This window comes from Thalassophryne amazonica, chromosome 9 (genome assembly GCF_902500255.1).
Source record: "Thalassophryne amazonica chromosome 9, fThaAma1.1, whole genome shotgun sequence".
NCBI classification, from domain to species: domain Eukaryota; kingdom Metazoa; phylum Chordata; class Actinopteri; order Batrachoidiformes; family Batrachoididae; genus Thalassophryne; species Thalassophryne amazonica.
Genome location: NC_047111.1, coordinates 97073317 through 97096416, shown reverse-complemented (window position 1 = coordinate 97096416; position 23100 = coordinate 97073317). Strand labels below are relative to the sequence as shown.

The 23100-nt window shown below is 38.2% G+C and overlaps 2 protein-coding genes across 3 annotated transcripts in view; one reads left to right on the top strand and one right to left on the bottom strand.

Moving 5' to 3' along the window:
- Positions 1-2757: 2757 nt before the first annotated feature.
- Positions 2758-14120, top strand: LOC117516618 (putative transcription factor Ovo-like 1). Its single transcript, XM_034177464.1, has 4 exons — positions 2758-2868; positions 2953-3159; positions 11009-11198; positions 13798-14120. The coding sequence occupies exons 1-4, from the start codon at positions 2758-2760 to the stop codon at positions 14118-14120; spliced, it is 831 nt and encodes a 276-aa protein (XP_034033355.1).
- Positions 14121-16756: 2636 nt separating this feature from the next.
- The window catches only part of LOC117517687 (myotonin-protein kinase), a 54599-nt gene continuing 48255 nt past the window's right edge, over positions 16757-23100 (bottom strand). For both annotated transcript variants that reach the window (XM_034178801.1, XM_034178802.1), the window contains one exon: positions 16757-20739. In XM_034178801.1, coding sequence (XP_034034692.1) covers positions 20638-20739 — 102 coding nt within the window. In that variant the 3' untranslated portion in view covers positions 16757-20637. The remainder of the gene's footprint in view (positions 20740-23100) is intronic.

Genomic DNA, 23100 nt, shown 5'->3' with positions numbered 1-23100 from the left:
ATGTACTGTATAAGCTAACGAGGAGCTGCATTTTACCAGTTGATTTCCATGCTGCAGCACACAGGCTGGCACTTTGCATACAGTTAGAGCGCAGCTCCAGAGGGCCAAAGCACACAGTATATTCAACAGTCTGCAGTAGAACCTGTAGGAATGCTAATACTGCAGTACAAACCCTATCAACACATGGCATTATGTATTTCAATATTAAAATAATGATAAGCTCCCTTTTGCTGCTGTATTTGAAAGCATGTGTGAACAGAATCATGGAGAAACAACTTAATGCACACATCTCCACCAATGCTGCTGTGACAATTACATAACAAAATGGATTTACTCTTATGCTACTTGATCAACTCTTCTCTGACACACGAACCATCTTGACACAAAAAGTCATTGAAATGCAACCATTAGTTTTTGAGAGACCTTGCACACAAACAGATGCAACTTCTCCCAAATGTTCAGGGTCACCACAGAGGAACCAGTATGGGTGCACAATGGGATTTGATGAAAGTTTTATACTGGATGCCCTTCCTGACACATGTCCAGTTCTACATGTAAACACACGCAACCCCTGATCTTCCCAAGTGGTCTCCCAGCTGATCAGGACCTACTTCTAAGACCTGATGGAGTCAGGTGAGATTAGTGTGAGTACATAATGTGTCAGGTCATGTGTTTTTGGTTCTGTGCATATATGTCTTGCATTTTTTTCTGAAATATCATGATATAACCATGAAAAAAGGATCTCCTCTGCTGCTTTTGTCCATCAAGTTGGTAAGGACTTGCAGTAAGGTATTAATTAACAAAATGTTACATTGTTAGTGTGACTTGACTAATAATTTCATCACAAAGTATAATCCCTAAGGGCCCGGTCACACGGCACACTGTATTTGCTGAATGAAGGAAAAAAGTCACAAAGCCACAAATCGTCGAGAAAAGTGATGAATTGAGTCCCATCCATCGAAAACCCTGCGAATGCAGAGTACATAAAAGACCCAAACCAACAAAAGAAAATCGAAGCGAACGGCGACCTTGACACTGTGATTATTTCTGCAGCGAGTCTGTGCTCTCCACAGCTACCTGCAGCTGCGTTGTCTTGACAACAGGTGTGAACGTGTGCATCCACATGCACGTTGGAGCCACAGAGGGCATTCAAATGTGCGTAAATAATTAAAGTAGTTGATCAAACATTCTTGCTGCTATTGTTTCTGTATGAAAACGTTGCTTTTCGTCCAACACATAGACGAGTCACTTTCAGCTCATCGGATCTTTAGTTATTGATCCATTCAGATATTGTCAGTATTTGTGAAAGTCGTTGGACTTGGGAGGTTGGACAAAGTTGGAAGACAATCAAATGGAAAGCTGACAGTACGGGAACTACGCAAAAGATGAGGAACCGTCAAGACAGAAAGCAAAAACGGATTACGGACGAATTGAGGTTGTCGTCAAGATTCATTCACATTTTTCAACAGTTTGAAAATTCTGATGAAGTGCCAGCTACAGGAACGAAGTTGGACGATGGTTAAGTGATGTCTCCGAAAGTCAACGGTCATTCCAGATTTCTTGTTTCGTTTGGCTTCGGTGTCCTTTGTTAGTGCGGTGTGACCGGGGCTTAAACAGACAAAGTGGGAGTCAGTCTCATCCTAAAATGGCCAAGAATGATTTGTTTTGTTCTTCAATAAACAATTTATTTGTTAATGATTTCAAAATTTGAAATTAAAGACAGAAGGAAACAGTAACAGAAGGGCTGGATTCATCAGCGTAATAGAGTATGTTGGCTCCATACACGTTGGCGCTGATGTTCTTGAACTGACCTCTATTGGTATTTTGCATGATGGGGTTTAGTGTCTGGCTGCATTTATATTTGCCATGCAGAATCCAGTGAAATAAGGCATGCACAGTCCATTTTCCTCTTCCTTTCCTTCACAGGGTCGAGCACTGAGAGAAAGCCATGTGTCTCACTTGGAAAATGGTGTCACAGTCAGATGTAATTGTCTGTGATTATCTTGGAGAACATAATTATTTGATAGCTGTGAGCATCTAAATCCAGAAAACAGTTTATAATCACAATGGACAGCAAGCTCCCACAGCATGCATGGGGCAAAAGGAAAGGTGTGACATGACTAGATAGAAAGTGCCATCATGTATGTGCATTCATGCACAGTACATAAACCACAGAGTCAACAGACAGCGAACATTTGACATCTTTTCAATGCATCTGAAAGGCCTTTGTGGAATTTTTATGAGCTCCATAATATCACCAAACAATTGATTTAGGAAAAAAAAAAAAAGACAGAGAAAGAGCTGATTTACCTAGCAGTTAAGGCTGTGGCTCTTCTGTGCCTACTCTGTTACTCAAACCGTGCCCTTTGTCTGGGCCCAGGGCTTGGTCCAGGGCCAAAATTTGCATGCCAAGGGCCACTTGAATGCGAATCTCTCCGGATTCTCACTGCCTGACATGCAAAACCAGTGGGGGACCAGTTAAAATGGCGCACGCGCACAGTCAACACAGGTGTACTCTAGTCAAAACACTACTTACCTCCTGCCTCCTCCTGTCCTGAGAGTCACCACTCCTCCTAGAGAGGGTTATGAAAATAAGAGCAGTGATTTTGCTGGAATCCTCTATTTGTAGCTTGTCAAATCCAAGGGTGGACTGTTGAGGTAAGGTGCCAACTAGATTGTCCACTTTGGAGCGAGAATCTTGTCTCTACAAGAGAATTGAAGACTGACAAGTAGAAGTAGAAAGACAGGAACTGAAAGATGCCAAAGTCTTTTCTTGTCAAAAAGAAACCAGGAGCATGTGGTGCATGGCAATGGAGAGATCCAGAACAGACTGAGTGGAAAGAAAATGATACAGTTGGTAAGAACTTTGTGCATTTAGGTATGGTTGAGTCTGTTGTAAAAACTACCTGTTACTTATATAGTCAATGTTATTTCCTTTGACTTCCTTTAGAGAGTGAAAATCCAAAGAAGCAGATATCCTGCAGCTCTAATGCCACCTCAACTATCCTTCAGTCAACTGTTGCACCAGGACAAAGAGTACCAGTACCTTTTGAAGGATCAGGGGCACGAGGTGTAAACACAGGACATGAATGGCCTACGCTGATGATCCAGGGTTCCTTCTACCATCCCAGTGCACTGGCACTAGTCAGCCGAGCGAAGGTGAGGTCAGCAAGATACAGCAATAACTGATATTTGTCCATAGTACCATTAAAATAGTAAACATAAAAAAACTACGAAACAGAAGAACATCATCATATCATAGATGAAATTCCAAAGAATGTTCAGAATTAGTGTTAGTTCATGTTCTGGATTCTTTCTTTTCTTTTAATGTTTAAATTGTGGTGACTTACTTTTGTGAAAGTGTCAATTTTAATTGAATATGATTGTTGCAAATTTATAAATACAGTAAGTCCATATGCAATGGGATTCCTACAAATGGTTTTCTACTCTTAATAAATTACCATCTGTCAAACGCAATCCAGTAAATATAGTTTTAATTCAAAAATATGGGCAGTTATTCAGTCTTGGTGGAAATGTGAGGAATTACATAGTGTTGTTGTGGTGGTTTGCAAACTTGCATGTTGGCTTTGGTCCCTGTATACAAACCGATGGTGTATCAGGTTTTAATTTGACATAATATTTGCTAATAATATGATTATGCTGAGACTGAGTGTCAGAGGTGTCAAATCAAGCTTCAGAAAGTAAAACCCTCCCATGTGTTTCTTCTACCTGTGCACCTAAAACAGGTGATCTCAATAATAAGCTCATCCACCTGCCTGAAGAGCTGAACTAATTACAATCAGCTGGTTTATTGGGAAGATGGAACAAATATATGGCTGGACTTTTACTTTCTGAAGCTGGATTTGACACCTCTGCTGAGTGTTAATGTCATGGTTAGAGTGAAGTTGAGAAGCAGTATGAACTAGTGTGTTGCCCATGGGGATCCATGGACTCTAGATGGGGTAGTGTTTATAAGATACGTAGCTGACATTTTTCAAGGGTGGTAATAAATTATGCAAAGTTTCTATAATGAGTTGGAATGGTGTGTCAGTCCAGAATGTTTTTAAAACCTTAGACCTCAACAGTTTTTAGAAGAAGAACCCCATCATTTTATTTTCTGTTAATTACGCATTTTAAAATGTTAATTTACTGTCTTAATGTAATTATAAATTGTTTAGGTTCTTGTTATATACACACCATTATTATTATTATTATTATTATTATTAGTAGTAGTAGTAATTCTATATTGTCGTTTGATTTTTAAATGGACCATAATGGAAATAAGCGTTTTCACTTTCTTGTGTCATCCATGTATTTTAAATGTATTTACAATTATATTATGTACTTACATTGAACTTATTAAATAAAATCATGCATGCACGCACACTTTTAATATATAGATGATTTATGTGCTGGAATGGTGTGTGAGTCCAGAATGTAAAGGTCAGCATCCATTGTTCAGTGTTGTTTTCTAATATCCGTAGTTTCTCCAAAAATATTAGTCCTATCAATGAACTGGAAACTTTATCTCAATCCCAACAGGATTAACCTGGCTAAATAAAGGTTAAATTAAATGTTCCATTTTTGCGGCATTCATCCTTGACCAAATATACATAAACATACCAAATGGCAAATGGCAGCTTTCCCTACTTCATTCACGATCAAGTTATACACACACACACACACACACACACACACACACACACACACACACACACACACACACACACACACACACACACACACACACACACACACACACACACACACACACACACAATCTTTTTGTCTTTTCTGCATTCTGCTGCGAGCAGGTGCTTTTATTTTTACAAACCCACAAACAGAGACAGTGGCGGAAGACATCAAACACACTACACTTTTCATTCATGGTAACGCAACATGACACTTAACTCACTCATGGTAATGGCAAAATGACACTTAACTAAACTGATTAAATCAATCAACAATAAGACTGTTAAACTAACCTGAATGACATGTGAAACCCCCAAAATATTAAATGTTATTGTGGTTTATCTTAGTTTCACAGTGTTGCTAGTGTTATTGATTTATTGTTTTGTAGCTCAATTAGTTTGATCAGTTTAGATAAGTCTCATGTTGCAATTACCATGAGTGCCTTAAGTTTCATGTTGGAACCATGAGTGAAATGTTCAATGGTTTTAATGTCTTCAGCCACTGTCTTTGTTTGTCAAACTAAAGCCAGCTGCTTATATCAGCCATGCATGTGCGCATGTAACTTCTATCAGGGACAAACAGAGCACAGTTGACATTTGCTGTTTGGTGTGCTTGTATTTTGGGTCATGGATGAATGGCGCCAAAATGGAACACTGATTGGACTAACAGTTTTGGAGAAACCACGGATATGAAGTGAAGTTGATAATTGCATTTTGGACTTACACGTCATTCCAGCGGGGGGCAGTAAATCATCTTTATCAAAAGCATGAGTGTAAGTCTAATATAAATGAATTGTATAATTGAAAATAAGTTAAAAATACATGGATGACACAAGAAAGTGAAAACACTTCCCATTGTGGTTGATTTAAAAATCAAATGACAAACTAATAATAAAACAAGAGCAATCAGAGATTTCTGACGTCGCCAATCTGGATCACCTCCAAAATTCAGTGGGGTGGTCTGTGCCCTAATGTCTATCTGTGCTCCAAATTTGTTGAGAATCTGAAGTAGTTTTGACGGAATCCTTCAAGGCCTACTGTATATAAAGAGAAATCTTGATCCAGAATCTGGACCCAGCTCTGGATCACGTCCAAATTGAATGGATTATCCCATGGCCTAATATCTATCTGTGGTGAAAATTTAGTCAAAATCCGTGCAGCAGTTTTGATTTAACCCTGCTAAAAGTCAGACAAATAAATAAATAAATACACACCAATGATTTTATTACGTTCTTGGCAGATGTAATAATAATGATAATAATAATAGTGTGTATATGATAACAACAACCTAAACAATTTCTAAATACATTAAGACAGTAATTTGACATTAAAAATTACATAATTAACAGGAAATAAAAGGGTTGAGTTCCTCTTCTAAAAATGGTGAGGTCTAAGGTTCTTAAAACATTCTCCACTGACACACCATTCCAACTCACTGCTTAATTTATTACCACCCTTGAAAAATGTCAACTACCGATTTTATAAACACTACCCAATCTAAAGCCTGTGTATCCCCATGGAAAACACGCCAGTGGAGTCAATGGCTGCAACGAAAACCTGCACCCTCTCTGCCCTTTCTGGAATAGTTTGGAGACCACTGTATTAAACTATCTCTTTAACATTCCAGAGTATCATTTTTTTACCACTTTGATGACTACAGTTGTTAAACAATAGTACCTAAGAGCTGTGTCATGATCTGAGCAGGTGTGGCACAGAAGGCAGTCAAACACAAATGCAGATTCATGGACCCAGGTGTAGGAGAAATAAAAAAGACTTTATCAAAAACTGACAGAGGTTTGTTACACAGGATGTCAATCAAACTTGGAGAGGTGCCTTAATGCAGAGACAATACGTATAAGCAAGCCACCATAAGGGGACCATAACCAAGCGAAGTTCTAACACAGAGAGGCAGGTTCACAGGCAGTGGCAAAAAAGCGAGGTCAAAAAACAAGCAACAAGGTTCATACACGGAAAGACTTCAGAACTATGGCAAAACAGGATAAGGCTGGAACGAGGGCCAATGCACAAGGCAGGCAGCGCAACCACTGAAATATACACTATGTGGAATGGGAGGCACGGCTGAGCGAGTGAAGCCAAGCTGCTGCTTTGTCGGCCATCTTGCTTCCCCCAAAAGGCGCAAACGCCGCACAGTGGAATCACGTCGATAGTATAGGGTCAAACTCACCAATTTCTGCAGAATGAAGCCCTTCGTCGAGTTGTTATGTAATATTATTAAGCTCTGTTAAGGCCATTTATAAGACTTGTACACGCAGTGTAGTTTTTGATAGATTACTAAAGTAAATAGAAACAAAAACTTGTTAAATCTATGGACATTATAAGCTCTTGCAATGCAACACTATTTCAATACTTTCTATCATATTATACGCTTGTGAACATGCAGAAAGCCCCCCCAAACACACATAATGTTCATTTGACACAACACACACTCTCACTCAAAACACCCCCCCAAACGCTGCACATCAACCACAATCAATGCACAAATACTTTTTAATGTCGTGCACACACACAGAAAGGCACACAAGTAATTGGTCAATCAGTTAAAGTAAGTACACTCTATCAAATTGAAAATTAACTATGTGACAGCTTTAGTGTCTGAAACAACAAAATACAACTAGAGCAATGGCCCAATTTTAAATGAGTTGTTTACAGTTGTTTACATTTCAAAATTTTACAGCATCTGATTAACACATTTTGAAAAATACCTTTTTATGTATGTACAGAGCGTGTACTCACTTTCATTATCAGATGGAGCAGCATCTTATTTGGATCCAAAGTAAAAAAAAATAGTATAGTAATCTTATTTGATAATGCTCTATAGAAGTTGACATTTTCAAAGAAGCCAGACCAAGTTAGAGTAAAATTATGGAACGACCTCAACAAAGAAATCAAAGAATCAAGGTCACTTAAATTATTTAAAAAACGTATTAAACTAGATGTATTAAGTAAGTATGAAACTCTGAAATAAGTCAGTGGGTTGTGACAAAGTCTAAAATGTAATCTGTTAATAATATCTAAAATGTTTTAAGTCTAAAATGTAACCTGTTAAAAATGTAATCTTTTAAATAATGGCTAAAATTATGAAATAAGTCAGTGGTATGTGACAAAGTCAAAAAATGTAATCTGTTAAATAATGTTGAATAATGATGCTTAAAATTGAAAGATTGTATTGTAAACAGGGGCAGAAAATATAAGACTTGTTCTTCCCTCTGCTCCTTTTCATTCAATGTCTTGTAATATATTCATTTCTGCTTTTCTGTTTTCTTTTAAATAAATGAAATAAATATTGAAGATGAAGAAGAATGAAGAAGAGGCTGAAAATTTCAAAATGTATATTACATGTATTATATGTATTATATAATATATGTATTATATAATATATGTATTATTATTATATTATATCATATTACACATATTATATATTATAATATTATATATATTATATGTTCTACTGTATAATATATGTATTATATTATATGTATATTACTGAATAATGTATATTGCTGAATCTGGCCTGTCAACTTCATGGAAAACTCATAATAATAAAGCAAAACTGAAAATCCTGAAAGTGCTCTCCCACGATTTTCATGAGTATCAGGATTTGTGCAATTAATTGCAGCACAAGACGGCATTTTGCGGTCCAAACAAAGCTAAATCAAATCAAACAACACTAAATCAGCGGTTATTAATCTAAATTGTGTGTGGGCGAAGAGCGTCTTTTTTTATATCGGCGTTTGAAATTCTGGGGGACACAAGATGGCGTTTTCTGGGAGGTGATGGTCTAGTGGTTAAGGTGTTGGGCTTGAGTCCAGAAGATCATGGGTTCAAATCCCCACCTGACTGGAAAATCACTAAGGCCCCTTGGGCAAGGCCTTTAATCCCCTATTGCTCCCAGTGTGTAGTGAGCGCCTTGTATGGCAGCACCCTGACATCGGGGTGAATGTGAGGCATAATTGTAAAGTGCTTTGAACGTCTGATGCAGATGGAAAAGCGCTATATAAATGCAGTCAATTTACCATTTATTTCCGCTGGCTTCACGCCTCAGCGGCCAATCAAGATACAGTGATCTATTGGGCCCATTCCACGTAGTGTATAGTTCAGTGAGCGCAACGAACTGGCAGTGGAAAACATGACACACGAGGCTTAAATACAAGGAGGGTAATCAGGGCGTGAAGTGAACCAGGTGCGGAAAAAGTTCAGGAAGAAAGCAGAGAGACAGGAGACAAGAGTGAAAGGTGGGCGTGATAGATGGAAGCAGATTCAACCCAGTGCAAGAAACCCCACCTAAAACCAGCATTGATAAAAATAAAATACCTCAAACAAAGATGAATCAAAAATCAAAGGCCAAGTAAATGGCATCATGCAAATAACAAAGAATCAAACACAGAATCTAATAAAAGAACAAGAAAATAAAAGGCAGAGACTAAACTAGAACGGAATTCACCATGTGGCAAACGTATAACAGATAATACAACCAATGACTAAAGTGAAAAACGCAGAATTAAAGAACAACAAGAAAATAAAATGCAGAGACCAAACTAGAACAGAACTCACCATGTGGCTAAAGGATAACCAATGACTAAAGTGGAAAAAAGCAGAAAATCAAAGATCAGAGCCAGATAGTAGAACAGAGAGGTAACCAGACTCAGACAGGGGATAAAACATGACACAGGGCTGTACAGGGGTGTAAGATCACTGTAATCATAGTGCCACCTGCGTCCGCAGAGGGGACTCGAACCAGCTCTCCATCACAAGGGTCTGACCCTCGAACCCCCATGGGTATTACCCAGCAGGGCTGCTCAAAGGCTGTTTAAGCTGGTGGCAAGGAGATTCGTCTAGCAGCTCACTGCCTCCATCCGAACGTCCACCCCGCTGAAGCTGGACTCGCACCCTGTTCGAATAGACTCCACTAGCACCAGGATACAAGCTGGCCACGCCCGTTAACGGCAGCTCTCACTCTAATGAATCAGGACTTGGAAAGTTGCTAGAATTATATTTAGCAGTCCATACAGCGGACCTCAGGGATGTGTTATTTTTGTTAAACCAGACCAACCCTTAAGAGCTGTTTGATGTTATACACCCAATATTCTTAATTTTTACACCTTAAGAAGATGGAATAATCCAATGTCCAGAACCAGCACTTTAACTGCAGTTTAGGAATTTATTGCACATTATGCAAGTCAAGGCAATATAATTAAGATAGATTATAGTTCTGATGATAGCATAAAATTGATTACAATATGATTAAAAATTTGATTGGCAGAAATTATTTGATTGTAGAACTCTAAAACCGATCACTCACTATAGTAGGGACAGTTCTGATTTCCTAAAAGTCTTTTGGAGGTGAGAGTATGAGGATTTGAGATCATGCTCCCTGGCCAGGGGACCTTGACCTCTGTTTACTGAGTTGAAATTCCTCTTCAGTTGACAACAGCCATCCTAAATCCAACATCCGTATGCCGAATGATAATCCTTCGTCAGTTGATAACAGCCAACCTAAATCCAAATCAAATCAAATCAAATCAATTTTTTTTATATAGCGCCAAATCACAACAAACAGTTGCCCCAAGGCGCTTTATATTGTAAGGCAAGGCCATACAATAATTATGTAAAACCCCAACGGTCAAAACGACCCCCTGCGAGCAAGCACTTGGCTACAGTGGGAAGGAAAAACTCCCTTTTAACAGGAAGAAACCTCCAGCAGAACCAGGCTCAGGGAGGGGCAGTCTTCTGCTGGGACTGGTTGGGGCTGAGGGAGAGAACCAGGAAAAAGACATGCTGTGGAGGGGAGCAGAGATCGATCACTAATGATTAAATGCAGAGTGGTGCATACAGAGCAAAAAGAGAAAGAAACAGTGCAAGAAAGAAACAGTGCAAGAAAGAAACAGTGCAATCCCCACTGCAATCCCCAATCCAACATCTGTATGCCGAATGATAATCCTTCGTCAGTTGATAAGTCAGCCTAAATCCAACATCCGTAAGGTGAATGTTGGCCTGTCTTGCCAGTACATTCATTTTCTGGAAATTCCCATTTGCAATGGAAAGACCAGTATGATCTTACTTGCTTCTGGAAAGCACCAAACGTTATGCGGGTTAATCCAACAACATGTCACCCTGTGCTGAGGTGAGATTTTGAGCTGAAAGTCACCTTCTCTAACAGGGATAAAACCATGACAATCTGATTTCTAATTTGAGTTGTAACTAATCAAATACTATGCTGATTCCCATAATCTTATTATGTTTTTTTTTTTTTTGTGGTTTCATATTAACATAAACAGTGTTGTCACTTATTTTACCAGGCCCGTCCCCGGACTTCCTCAAGCTCTGGTGACTTTGTGTGTTCGGTGTGCCACAAGGTATTTCCCCTGCAGCGTATGCTGACCCGTCACTTGAAGTGCCACAGTCTGGTGAAGAGACACCCCTGTCGGTACTGTGGAAAAGGATTCAATGACACCTTTGACCTCAAGAGGCACATGCGGACACATACAGGTCAGAATGTGATTGGAGAATAATGATGCAATTAACCTAAATGTTATGGAGCAACACCCCTTTGAACAGCACCTAATATCGTTTAAAAAAAAACTAAATAATCAGAAAGATGAATATCAAGACATACATATACATTATGTGGAAGAAATGCAGGTGAAAGATTATTTATTTTGACCTGTGTCTCTATGACTAACATAGTGGCATTGGGGTTAATGACCTGTAGTGACTGCAGCTAGCCACTAAAGGGCTGACACAAACATTTTGGTATCACTTTTCAAGGACACCCCTAACCTCTACATTTTTTTGTATTTCCATCATTTTCATTTAATTGAATTTCATTTATTTTATTCTTTTTCAATGGTAATGAATTAAAAAACACAAGAAAAATTGCACTTTACAGAGTACAAAATAATAACACATTTCATGTAAAGAAGAACAGGAGTAGGATGAAGAAAAAACATCTAATTATCTCCTACCCCATTCTTGTTTCAACACAAATTTAGATGGCCTCACCTTTGTGTTCCATTATAAGAATACACATCAACAAGCATTTTTTCATTTTCTTTTTTAGCTCTATTAATTTGGATTTTCATACAGTTTAAGTATTTTCTGTTTGTACAGACATTTAAATAGAAAGACATTTGAACAACATTTTAAATGATTTTCCATAGAGTTCCATTGTTTCACACCCGCCACTGAAACACACATTTGCTTCAGTGTAGTTCTAGCAAAAGGGGGTTTTAAAAGCATATCTTCTTTGGCTTGTCTCACTATTTACAGTGAAAAGTGTTTGCAGACCACTCGGTAACAAAAAAAGTTTGGCATTATGAAGAACTAAAGAACTAATAATGTTCTTAAAACAACCAAGTCCTTCAGTTTTAATAGTTGTGACCTCAGAAACAGTTCTGTTGTATGTACTGTTTTCAAAATTTTGTTGGAAAAACTCATGGATAAAGATGATCAGAGGTGAGGTTATTTGTAAAAATGCAGATAATAACAGCGTTCATACACAGAGAGTCAGTCCAATTTAGTGACAGTATCCATGAGGGCAATGCAAAATCCACAACGACAAACAGGCAAGGATTTTTAATACTTGTTCCATACTTGACCTACTTCATAGAAGTTTGGGGAACCACCTAAAAAAACTAATAGAAATCCCATATTTTTACTCCAAATGAAAGCTATAAGAATTATTCGTAAGAAACCATATTGTGAGCCAACAAATCCATTGTTCATCCATTTGCATATTTTGAAATTTTGGGACATGATTGATTATATCATAATACAATTCATGTTCAAAGTGCAAAACAAACTTCTGCCCAAACATGTCCAGGACCTGTTTCAAATGAAAGACTCCAGTTATAATCTTTGAGGGACACTATTGTTTCAGAAATCAAAGTTTTGAACCACTGTAAAAAGTCATTGTGTTTCTGTTAAAGGTGTCAATATTTGGAACAATTGCCCAGATAACATAAAATTTCTTGGTACTTTGGTTGGCCTTATTTGATTACTTTCTATAATATGTCAAATTAGGTTTATTGATTTTGTCTTGTTTATGGTGCACTGCTGCTTGTGTTTGCATCTTTGAAACTTTAGTTCTGTGATCAATTTATACTTTGTATGAGGTATCTGTATAGTTTTATATACATATATAATTTGTACTTTTAGATAAAGGGGTAGATGTTTATAAGCTCTTTGCTTCTGCCTGGGTGCACGTGTGCATTGTTGGTTTGTTTTTTTTCTTCTTTGATATGTTTTGTTGTTCTGGATTTGTGTGTGCGCTGAATAAAAATTCTAATTCAATTTAATACACAAATAATCAGGGGGGGTGCTGGAGCCTATCTGTGCAGTCATAGGGTGTGAGGTGGGGTACACCCTGGGCAGGACACCATCTTTCATAGCCACATATAGACAACCAAACACATTCACACCCGCACGCACACCTATGACAATTTAAAGTTTACAATTCATCTAACCTGCATGTCTTTGGATGTGGGAGGAAGCTGGAGCACCTGGAGAGAACTCGTGCACACATGGGGAGAACATGTAAACTCCACACAGAAAGGCCCCATGACCTTCTTGCTGTGAGGAAAGAGCGCTAACCACTAAGCCACTGTGCTGCCCGGCAGTCAAATCAGGACGCAAAAGGAGAGAAAAAGCAAAAGAGTTGCGTATAATATGATAGACAATCTGGCACTAGACTAGTGAAAAGATAAGCCTGAAATACAAAGTGAGGAATACACTGGGAAGAGCAGAGGCATGCAAAGAAATGATGAATCAGCTGTGGAGGCCTGAAAGGTGAGCAGGAACTGAAATGGAAGGAAATAAGGGTGAAACATCCTATCAAAATAAAACAGGAAACAGAAAAAATTAACAGAACATGACAAAATCGATCTGACACCAAATGTTGGCCATCTTAAAGCACCACATAACTTTTTTTTTTTTTTGCCAAAATAACATAATTATAGAATTTTAGTGCAGTAAACTGATGTAAACACCAAAACACAAACACAAGACTTCTGACCATTGAGAACACACTGTGTTTTGCTGATATGGTTTGGTCCATGAGAAAATATGAACTCCTCTCCTCCTGCTGCAGGCATTCGTCCTTACAAGTGTGAGCTGTGTGAGAAAGCCTTCACCCAGCGTTGCTCTCTGGAGTCTCACATGAAGAAGATTCATGGTGTCCACCAACAGTATGCCTACCGCCAGCGGCGCTCCAAAATCTTTGTATGTGAGGACTGTGGCTACACCTCAAGCAGTCCTGATGAGTACTTCCTCCATGTGAGGCAGTGCCACCCCAGCAGTCCAGTGCTCCGCAGATACTACCGGCGCCAGGCTCACGACAACAGTGGATTTGCACCAGCAGACCAAAAACTCAACCCTTATCTGCTGTACTCAACCCCTTCATACTTCATGTAAGAGCTTTCAACACTGTACTGTAAAGCTCTTGTGCTTCACAAGAACTTGAAAGTACATTCATGAAAAGTAAAATAATTTACTTGGAATTCCTTATAAAGCATTCAAACTTGTAAACCCATTAAAATATGTACTCAACAAAAATATCAATGAAATGTTGATTTTGTTCCCATTTTTTACGAGATGAAGTAGAAGAACTAAGCGTTTTTTTTTTAAGGCACACTAAGGGTTATTGCTTTTGAATTTTGTTCACAAGTTTGTGAAAATAAGTGTTAATGGACACCACCTTTGCCAAGATAACTGATCCACCTGGCTTGTATGGCCCATCAAGATATTAAACAGCATCTTTGAGGTAAAGAAGCTGGATGTGGAGGTTTTTGTGGTGGTCTGGGTGCATATAGTCTGTGGTTGTTAGACTGGCTGGAAATGATGTTAGAAATGGCTTGTGGTAGTGAAATGTACACTGAGCTCACAGACAGCACCTCTGGTGGATATTCTTGCAGTCAGAATGCCAGTTGCATCATTGTGTTGTGCAATAAAACTGCACATTTTACAGTCACGTTTGCGACAAGTCCAAGGCACATGTTCCACGATCATGTTTAATCAGTGCTCTCTGACATGCATTTTAACAAATCTGTGAACAAAATTCAAGAGAAATATGTGTCTTGTGTGCAAAAAAAGAAATCGTGGATAATTAATTTCAATCCAAGAAAACTAGAAATAAAAACACATTTGCTGAGTATTTGTATTCTCCACCGATACTTCCAGATGTTTGTACTTTCTCTGCATGTGTTCATTGTTCATGGTTCATTCATTAAAAAAGTAAATAAAGGTTGATTTTAATGTACTCAAGTACATTAACTTTGGTCTTTTATTGCTTGTTATAATGTAGAATGAAATATGTTTCATTCTGCTTGTTCTTGCTGACAACTGAAATAAATACATAACCTGTAGCAACATACTGTTAACTACAGCAGCTAAAAGAGTGAACCTGCTCTGTGTTCACTGTTAAAAATAATATGAAGAGTAAATGGTTATTCTTAGTTGTGTCACACGCTAGTTTTGTTTAGTCATATTTAAATACAGTAGATACTCAATTACAAAAGGCCCTTTAACTGATCTTGATATATATATATATATATCTCCAGAATGTATGACCAGAAGAATGGCTGGACGATATGTTGCATCTGTCCATAAATGTATCATCGTATGTCACCTCCACCTTTTTCTTTGTTTCACTTGGAGTCACCACAGCAGATTTGAGTTTGATCCGGTTTTACACCTGTTGCCCTTCCTGACACAACTTAACTGCTTGGCCAGTAAATGCATTATGATAAGGACAAAACATAGTCACTTCAGTTTATAAGTCACATTTACTTTTAGAATGTGGTGGTACCCCTTCATGCAGCAAGAAGCAAAATGATTGGAATCAACACATTATTTATTTAAATGCAAATGTTGCTTTAGCAAGCAAGACCTAACGGGCTAATTAATGGTAATGTACAAGGCACAAAGAATTCAACAGGACAATAATACAATAACATGCTTTGGGAGGGTGGTATGCATTTTCTGAGTCCCTCCGTCCATGCCCAGTCGCCCAAAATGACAGATATTCGCCTGAGTTAGGCTGCGCGCTATGATGTCATTTGTTTACGCACAGTGGGCAGGTATAGCCAGGTAGCGTCGATGTAAATCTACGATACTGGCCTAGCAACGCCTCGGCAAAGTGATAATAATGCTTCTTACCATCACTCAGCAGGTGAAAACATCCATACTGAGCTAAACGCGTGCACCTCACTAAATGTAAACAAATTTAAAAAACAAACTATACATTTTTCAAAACATTACAGTTAGCCTAACTTTTGCCGAGCCATCCTCCTCATTGCAGTTTTGGCTATCTCACAAAATGCAAAACAAATCTAGTGCTGAGTAGTATGAAGATTATTCAGTCTCTTCATTTAAAATATCTGAAGGTTATTCTCTATCTTTATTCAAAGTGTGCACTTTCAGTTTGAGAACATGGTTCATTAATTTTACCTAGCATGTTTTCCTCATTCAGAGCTTCTTCTTTTTGTTGTTTTATGGTGGTTGGCATCCTTAATAATGCATTGTCGCCACCTTCTGTTCCAGTTTCAGTATCATAGTACATTATTCAAATCAATTCAATTTCCATGCATCTGTGTGTCCTTGCATTAGTCATATTTTCTTGTGCACAAGATATCAAAATCAAAATTGATCAGATTTTCATCAAATTTGAAGTGTGTGTCCACATGATAGTATGTTGGACAAGTTTGAATTTGTGCATGAGTGAGTTTTACCAAGATCCTCTAAGGACAGCCCACTTTACTCTGTCTTAGGAAGATTGGTGTGATTTTGACCTGTAATTTTGCACATTTACAACAGGTTCAACAAGAAAAATAACCTCTTATGTCATTGCTGCCTGCCTTTATATTTTAGTCATTTATTAAGCCTCAAGTCCATCATGAAAGGGGAGAATAGCAACAAAATATGTTTCTGCCAAAGCCTAAAGCCCTTCCTTGACATTACAAGCTACAGTATTATGCTGTGTCTATGTGTGAGTACATGTGATTTTGTTATTTATGTTGATGTCCATAAATAAAACTGTATAATAGCAAAAGTAGTAAATAACATTTATTTTGCATATACGACAGTCAGCATTAAACTGCATCATTCATTTCTCCTTTCATCCTCAAAATGTTTCTTTCTGTACTTGATTATATCAAATATGCAACATTATTTTAATGTTACACCACTTTGTGGCCAGTTTATTGTCATAAATAAGTTTGAATTCACTTGATCATTTACCCAAAAACAAAGGAACCTAACTTTTATGAACACTGACACCACACCATGCAGTTAGGCAAAAAACTACATCCTACTTTTTTTTAAAACCCTTTCTTTTAAGAAGCAGCTTCTTTATGTGTAAATACCATGCACAATTTCACCATGAGGGTTGCACATTTTGATATATTCTGAATAAATCGATATATTCCATATTAGTTTTTACCAGTCCAAACAACTATCACTTCAAATAAACAATAATAATAATAATAATAATAATAATAATAATAATAATAATAATAATAATAATATCATTAGTATTGATTGAAGTATTAAGTATTATTGATTAATCATCAAGATAATTTACAATAATAAGTGGAGTGCTTCACTGATATGGTCAATCTTTTACAGCTCTCTGCATACATTTAGGCACATTTAAGGTCAACCTAAAACTTTTAAAACAACAAAAACCTGAGAAATATATAATATTTACAAATTAATATAAATACAGAAAATGTGTGATAATTTTTTATCTTCAAAAATATGTATTTTTGAGGTGGTCTCCTGTGATTTACATGAATATTAATGATGAATTTAATAAAAATGGTATTTTGGTATATTTGGCTTTATATTTTTCTTCTTTAATGTTGCTTGTAAACACAGACTTACTCAAACACATTGTGCTAATATAGCACTCCAACAAAATGTGAGTGGTTTAGTGGATATAGGTGAACTGGTGACTGCAACTTACTTTGTCACACATGTAATAAATCTGTTTCAGATTTTCAATATTTAAAAGATGTCTTGAGCATCCTAATGATATTTACAGATGAGGAAAAATTATTAGTCCTCCTGATGCTAGTAGTCAATTGTGCATCCTTTTTGCTGGATAATAGCCTGTAGTTGTTTGTTGTAGTTTTCGAGAAGTCTCAGACATGTCTCAAGAGGAAACCCAGCCTATTCTTCTTTGGCGAATCTCTCAAGCTCCCCCATATTTGATGGTCTTCTGGCAAGGGCCTTGGTCTTCATTTTACACCACAGATTTTCAATGGGATTCAAGTCAGGGCTTTGTGCAGGTCAGTCAGTAATGTTCACTTTGGTCTTCTTGAGGCAGTTCTTCACCAGGAGTGATGTATATTTTTGGCTGTTGTCGTGTTAGAAGAGAAAGTGACAACCCAGACCCAGTTTTGCTGCTCTTTTCTTTCAAAATCTTCACATACCCTTCTTTCTTCTTCTTCTTTGTCTTCCACCTTGAGGAGATACCCAGTTCCTGACACACTGAAACATCTTCCCTGTGAGATGGTGTTCTTTGGGATATATGTCTCTCCCTTTTTTCTCCAAAAGCAACATCTCTATGGCCAAAGACCTGTAGTTTTGTCTCATGTGACCAAAGAACACACTTCCACTATGCATAACCTTTTTCCAGGTTGTCCTTAGCATACTTCAGTCTGGCTTGAAGGTGTCTCTTTTGCAGAAGTGGAGTTTTTCTTGGTCTGCAACGTCGTAGTACAGTTCTATCATGGGATCTAGTGATTGTCTCTTTTGAGACTACAATTCTTGACTTGACTAAGTCATTCCCTAGTGTCTTAGCAGTTGTTCTGGGTTCTTTAGACACATATCTCATGAGTTTTCTTTCCAGAGTCTTTGAAATCTTTTGCGTCTTAGCTCAGACAGGCTTATTATTACTGTGAAGCTCTGTTTCAATTTCTTGATGATGCTTCTCACTCCACTTCCTGACACCTGGAAACGCTGTGATAAATCCTTCTCCTGCTTTGTGAGCATCAACAATTCTTTTTCTAAAGTCTAAACTGATTTCTTTTGCGTTTGGTATGATGCTTTCTCAAATGACAGCTCAAACCCTTACTGATGTTTTTATACTGTGTGTACTCTGGAAGATAACCATCAGTTTTAATTTGATTTTTACAAGCTTTGAGCCTTACAAAGTTAAACCTCATCATTTCACAACAGTGGCTTGTGCTATAGTTCTACAAACAGGTCCGTTCATAAGGGGGCTAATAATTTTGACTCTGGTAGTTTTTGGGTTTTGTGAAATAATTTTGTTTCTGTGTGCAAAGTCAAATAATTTAAGAATCCAAAATGCAAATGAGGATGTTTAGAAATGCTGTTTTAAAAATTCCTTGTTTTGTTAAAAAAGCACAGAAAAAGAAGAAGAAAACCTTAAATGTATTAGGATGGCTAATAAATTTGTTCTCATCTGTAAACCAGTTAAGTGGGTAAGAAAACTCCTTTAACAGATTGATGCTTGCTAGCATTACCTAGGTTTACAGTGGCACCACTAGTTTTAAATTTAACATTTAAATACTATATAGTGTTTTTACTTATGCCGTCATTCAGTCATGTATTCATTGATTTTGCTGCATCTCGTACCATTTACCTCAAGCTTCAAAGTGGCTGTATTCAATCTACAGTTAATCCAAAAAATGCATGAACCAAAGTACTTGTAATGCTAAAGAACAGATTAATAGTTTGTATTGTAAAACAGGCAAAGCAAAACATGCCATAGTGCAACTCAAGTACAAACTACCCCTTTGTGCAAATACGGGATATGTAAGAGAAACCACATAAACTGCGAGGAGCTGGTCACAAACATATTTTGGCAGCAAATATTTAGAGTACACTTCCATGTCATTTTGCATGAACCATAGATTTGTGCAGATCTGCCTCTAGTGGCAAAATAATCACTTGAGCAGTATGCACTGAAATAGATAGAAATTTCATTTTTGTGAAATCTGGCACAGTAATTTGCAGCAACGCAGTATCATGAGGTGTGATGATAATGTTCACCTTTGAAGAGCTAGCAATGCTAACAATGCCCAAATTCAAGGCAGCTGTTCAATTTAATGTAATTTTACTAAATGACAAAACTGTCCCAAATATCATTTCAATATAGTTTCCAGCCAATTTTTTTTGCAAGTTTAGAAATAGTTGTAAAATGCATTCACTTCAAGTAGTTCCTAATATTGTCCGAGTAACACCTGTACGATGTGTGTTAAGCTAGCTAGCCTAGCCTGTAGTCTCTACATTGGCTCATTAAGGCACTTGGCTTGGCTAGTTAGCATTTAGCGCCAACAAAAATGAGCTATTTTTTTTGCAGGTAAGTGACATATTCTGTTAAATATGCTCATTAGAGAACATTAGGTCGGTATCCAGTTAGTGATTTACTCAATAAATTTTAGTAACATAAGGTACTGATGATTAGTTGATTAGCTATACTCAGACAAAACATTATCCACATCAAATCACTGTGTGGTCCTGAATTTCATTAGACTGCACTGATAAAATATGTGCTGCCAATTTCTAGTGTGACTTCCCTCCAACAGCTTTTCACCAATATGGTCTAAAGTCTCAGAGGACATGATGCTCATGGAGAGATGCTTCTGGATCCTCTTTGGTTTATATAATCATCGTTGTCACACATTAAATTGAGTCCTTTCCTCAATGTGCTTTGAACTCAAACGGAGAGACAAGAGGGTTGTTCAGAAGGTGGCCTTCATCATTTCTTCCTCAATGGCTCCCAGCAGGCTGTCTTGCTTCTTCACCAGGTCCAAGTTTACCATGAGAAAACCTGGCATTAGAAAGTCATCTGTAGTCTTTAACCCCCCAGCACCTCCCCTGAGAAGCTGATGCTGGTGTCTTGTGGTCACCAAAAATCTGGCTCAGTTTTTCCTGTTGTAGAGGGAGAAGTCGGCAGGTCCATTCAGGAAAGCTCGGCATAACAGTTTCTCTCCCATGCTTGGAGCTCCCCACCTTCTGCACACACCAGCAGGTACGACTCATTCCTCACCTGAGGAAGTCGGACCTGGAAGGCACATGAGAAATAACGATTGTCTCTAATGTAAGAGAAAATTTGTCAGCAAAAGCAGCATAACTGCATTGAGAAACTGTCCACAAACAGACCGAGGAGGGCATCAGAGCATTCTCGCATCACGAAGACAGTGAAGAAATTTAGAGGCCATATTATATATCTTCAGAATGCTAACATAGTGTGTAGAGCAGGTAGCTGAGTGGAAAGGATCTGGCTTGCCAATATGTAGATGTAGGATTAAAACCCAACAATGCTACACAGTAAATTTTGCAGAGTAAAATATACTCTGCCAGGATAACATTTGGTAATTGTGCTGGAGACACTCCTGTCCTGTGCACCAACAGCTTTTCCTGTATATTTGTTTTGTAAATTGTTCTGTAATTTATGTCTGTAGCATGGCCCAAGCAGAGGATCACCCCTTTGAGTCTGGTCTCCTTGAGGTTTTTTCCTCAGAGGGAGTTTTTCCTTAACACTGTTGCTCTGGGGATTAGTAAGGTTAGACCTTACTTGTGTGAAGCGCCTTGAGGCAACTCTTGTTATGTGCAGACGCAGGTTGAGGAGCGGACCAACGTCTGACCAAGCCCAGCGCTAAATAACCAGAAAGCGGTTCCACAAACAAAACGATTTTATTTCCCCTCCGGTGCAATAATTAGTGTACAACATAAATATTTAGTTTGTCTGGCGGAGTGAAGGACGGCGCGCTCTCCAGCGCCCAAAAGGATCGAAGCCTCGGTGCTTCTGGACTCAGATTCACCGCCAAACACCCCCCAGGTGGACACGACAAACTGACTCTGTGAAGGATGGAAAAGGTGAGGTAAGTCAACAGAGCTACAGCAAATATCTTTCAGAGGCACACACTATCAGCAACACATTCAGGTCTGAATTTAAGCTTTATGTAAATGAGCAGCTTCTCACAACAGGTGGAGGATCATCAGTCCGTACGCCACGGCAGTGAGAAGCAAACTGCACAATTTTCATCAATGTTCAAATATACTGCGTAACAAAATGGCAAATTACTATTAACGATCATTCAGACAATAATCACCTCTGATGTGTGCTGACAGCATGTGTCCCTCACCGTCCTCCTTCACAGGCACGATGTGTCAAACCCTGGCGCGGTCCTCAGCGTCTCACAAACGAACGTCACAAGGTCGAGTTCCCGGCAGTTCTGCTCGAACCACTCATGGCTCAAATGCAGAACGCCATCTCATTATCTGCTTCAGCTGAAAGTCTTTAAGTTTACACGTGAGCATCATCCACAGGTGCTGCGAGTCAGTAGGCCTGCACGTGAACATCCTCCACAGGTGCGGCTAATAATGCTGATGAGGGTGAAGGACTCTTCTGCCAGCACCTTCTCCACAGACAAAAACCAGTTTGCATACCACCTGGAGAGCAAAGAAAAGAAAACAACACAAAAACATCCAGCCAAACCCCCCAACACACAACAACTCTGTTGTGATTTGGCGCTATATAAATGAAAATAAATTTAAATTGAAAAATTGGTCCCAGTCCAAATACAGTTAAATATACTCTACCACAGTGCTAAATCAATTTTATCACATGGTAAAATCAACTCTATCATGCTGTGAATGACTCTTATTGGAGTTGAAAAACGTGATTTGACAAGATGGTAGAGCTGATTTCATTCTATAATAGAGTGTATTTAACTCTATTTGGACTGGGACCAAATGTTATCCTGGCAGAGTATATGTTACTCTGCAAAATTTACTGTGTACCTGCATCCGTGTCCTTGGATACACTTAATCTGAATTGTTTCAGTCCACCCAGCTGTGAATTTGTATTGGCCTTGGTTGCAGACAAATTTTCCTACAATTTGTCATCATTGCTTCCTCATGAGAAGCAATTCCCTCAACTGCCCGTAATTAAATTTTAATATGCACGAGTCCCGTCAGCACCAGTTATGTGCACACCTGCTAATATAAGACTTACTTATTCTAATATACTATTGGTAAACAGTTGTCTTCTAAGCAGACATTAAAGTATGTTACTACAAATGTCCCATGGAAGCATTTTTCTAGTCACTAAGAAACAATTTGTTTCAGTTCAGTTATGGGTTTGTGGCCGTCACCACAATTCGGTTTTGGGTGCTCTCAAGGGGATCAAGACTCTGGTGTCCTAGATTAAGGTATGGATGCTCACTAATTAGACAACAGATTGTTGCTGTCACTGTTTGTTCATGTGTGGTTCTTTGTCCTTGTAAGTTGTATGGTTGGGGCCCCGTCTCCTTGGTATCTCATTTCTCATCACGTCACAGTTATTGCCTTCACCACTTGTCTTTCATTCTTGTTTGTCTTCGTGTTGTTTTGGTGGTCGGCCCTTCCTGATCGAAGTTGT

What these genes read in the sequence shown, in the direction of transcription:
- LOC117516618 (XM_034177464.1), top strand. Translation starts at nt 2,758, where the DNA reads ATGCCAAAGTCTTTTCTTGTCAAAAAGAAACCAGGAGCATGTGGTGCA. An exon ending in ATACAGTTGGTAAGAACTTT is followed by an intron (nt 2,869 to 2,952) that starts GTGCATTTAGGT and finishes CTTCCTTTAGAG; the next exon opens with AGTGAAAATCCAAAGAAGCA. An exon ending in CACTAGTCAGCCGAGCGAAG is followed by an intron (nt 3,160 to 11,008) that starts GTGAGGTCAGCA and finishes TTATTTTACCAG; the next exon opens with GCCCGTCCCCGGACTTCCTC.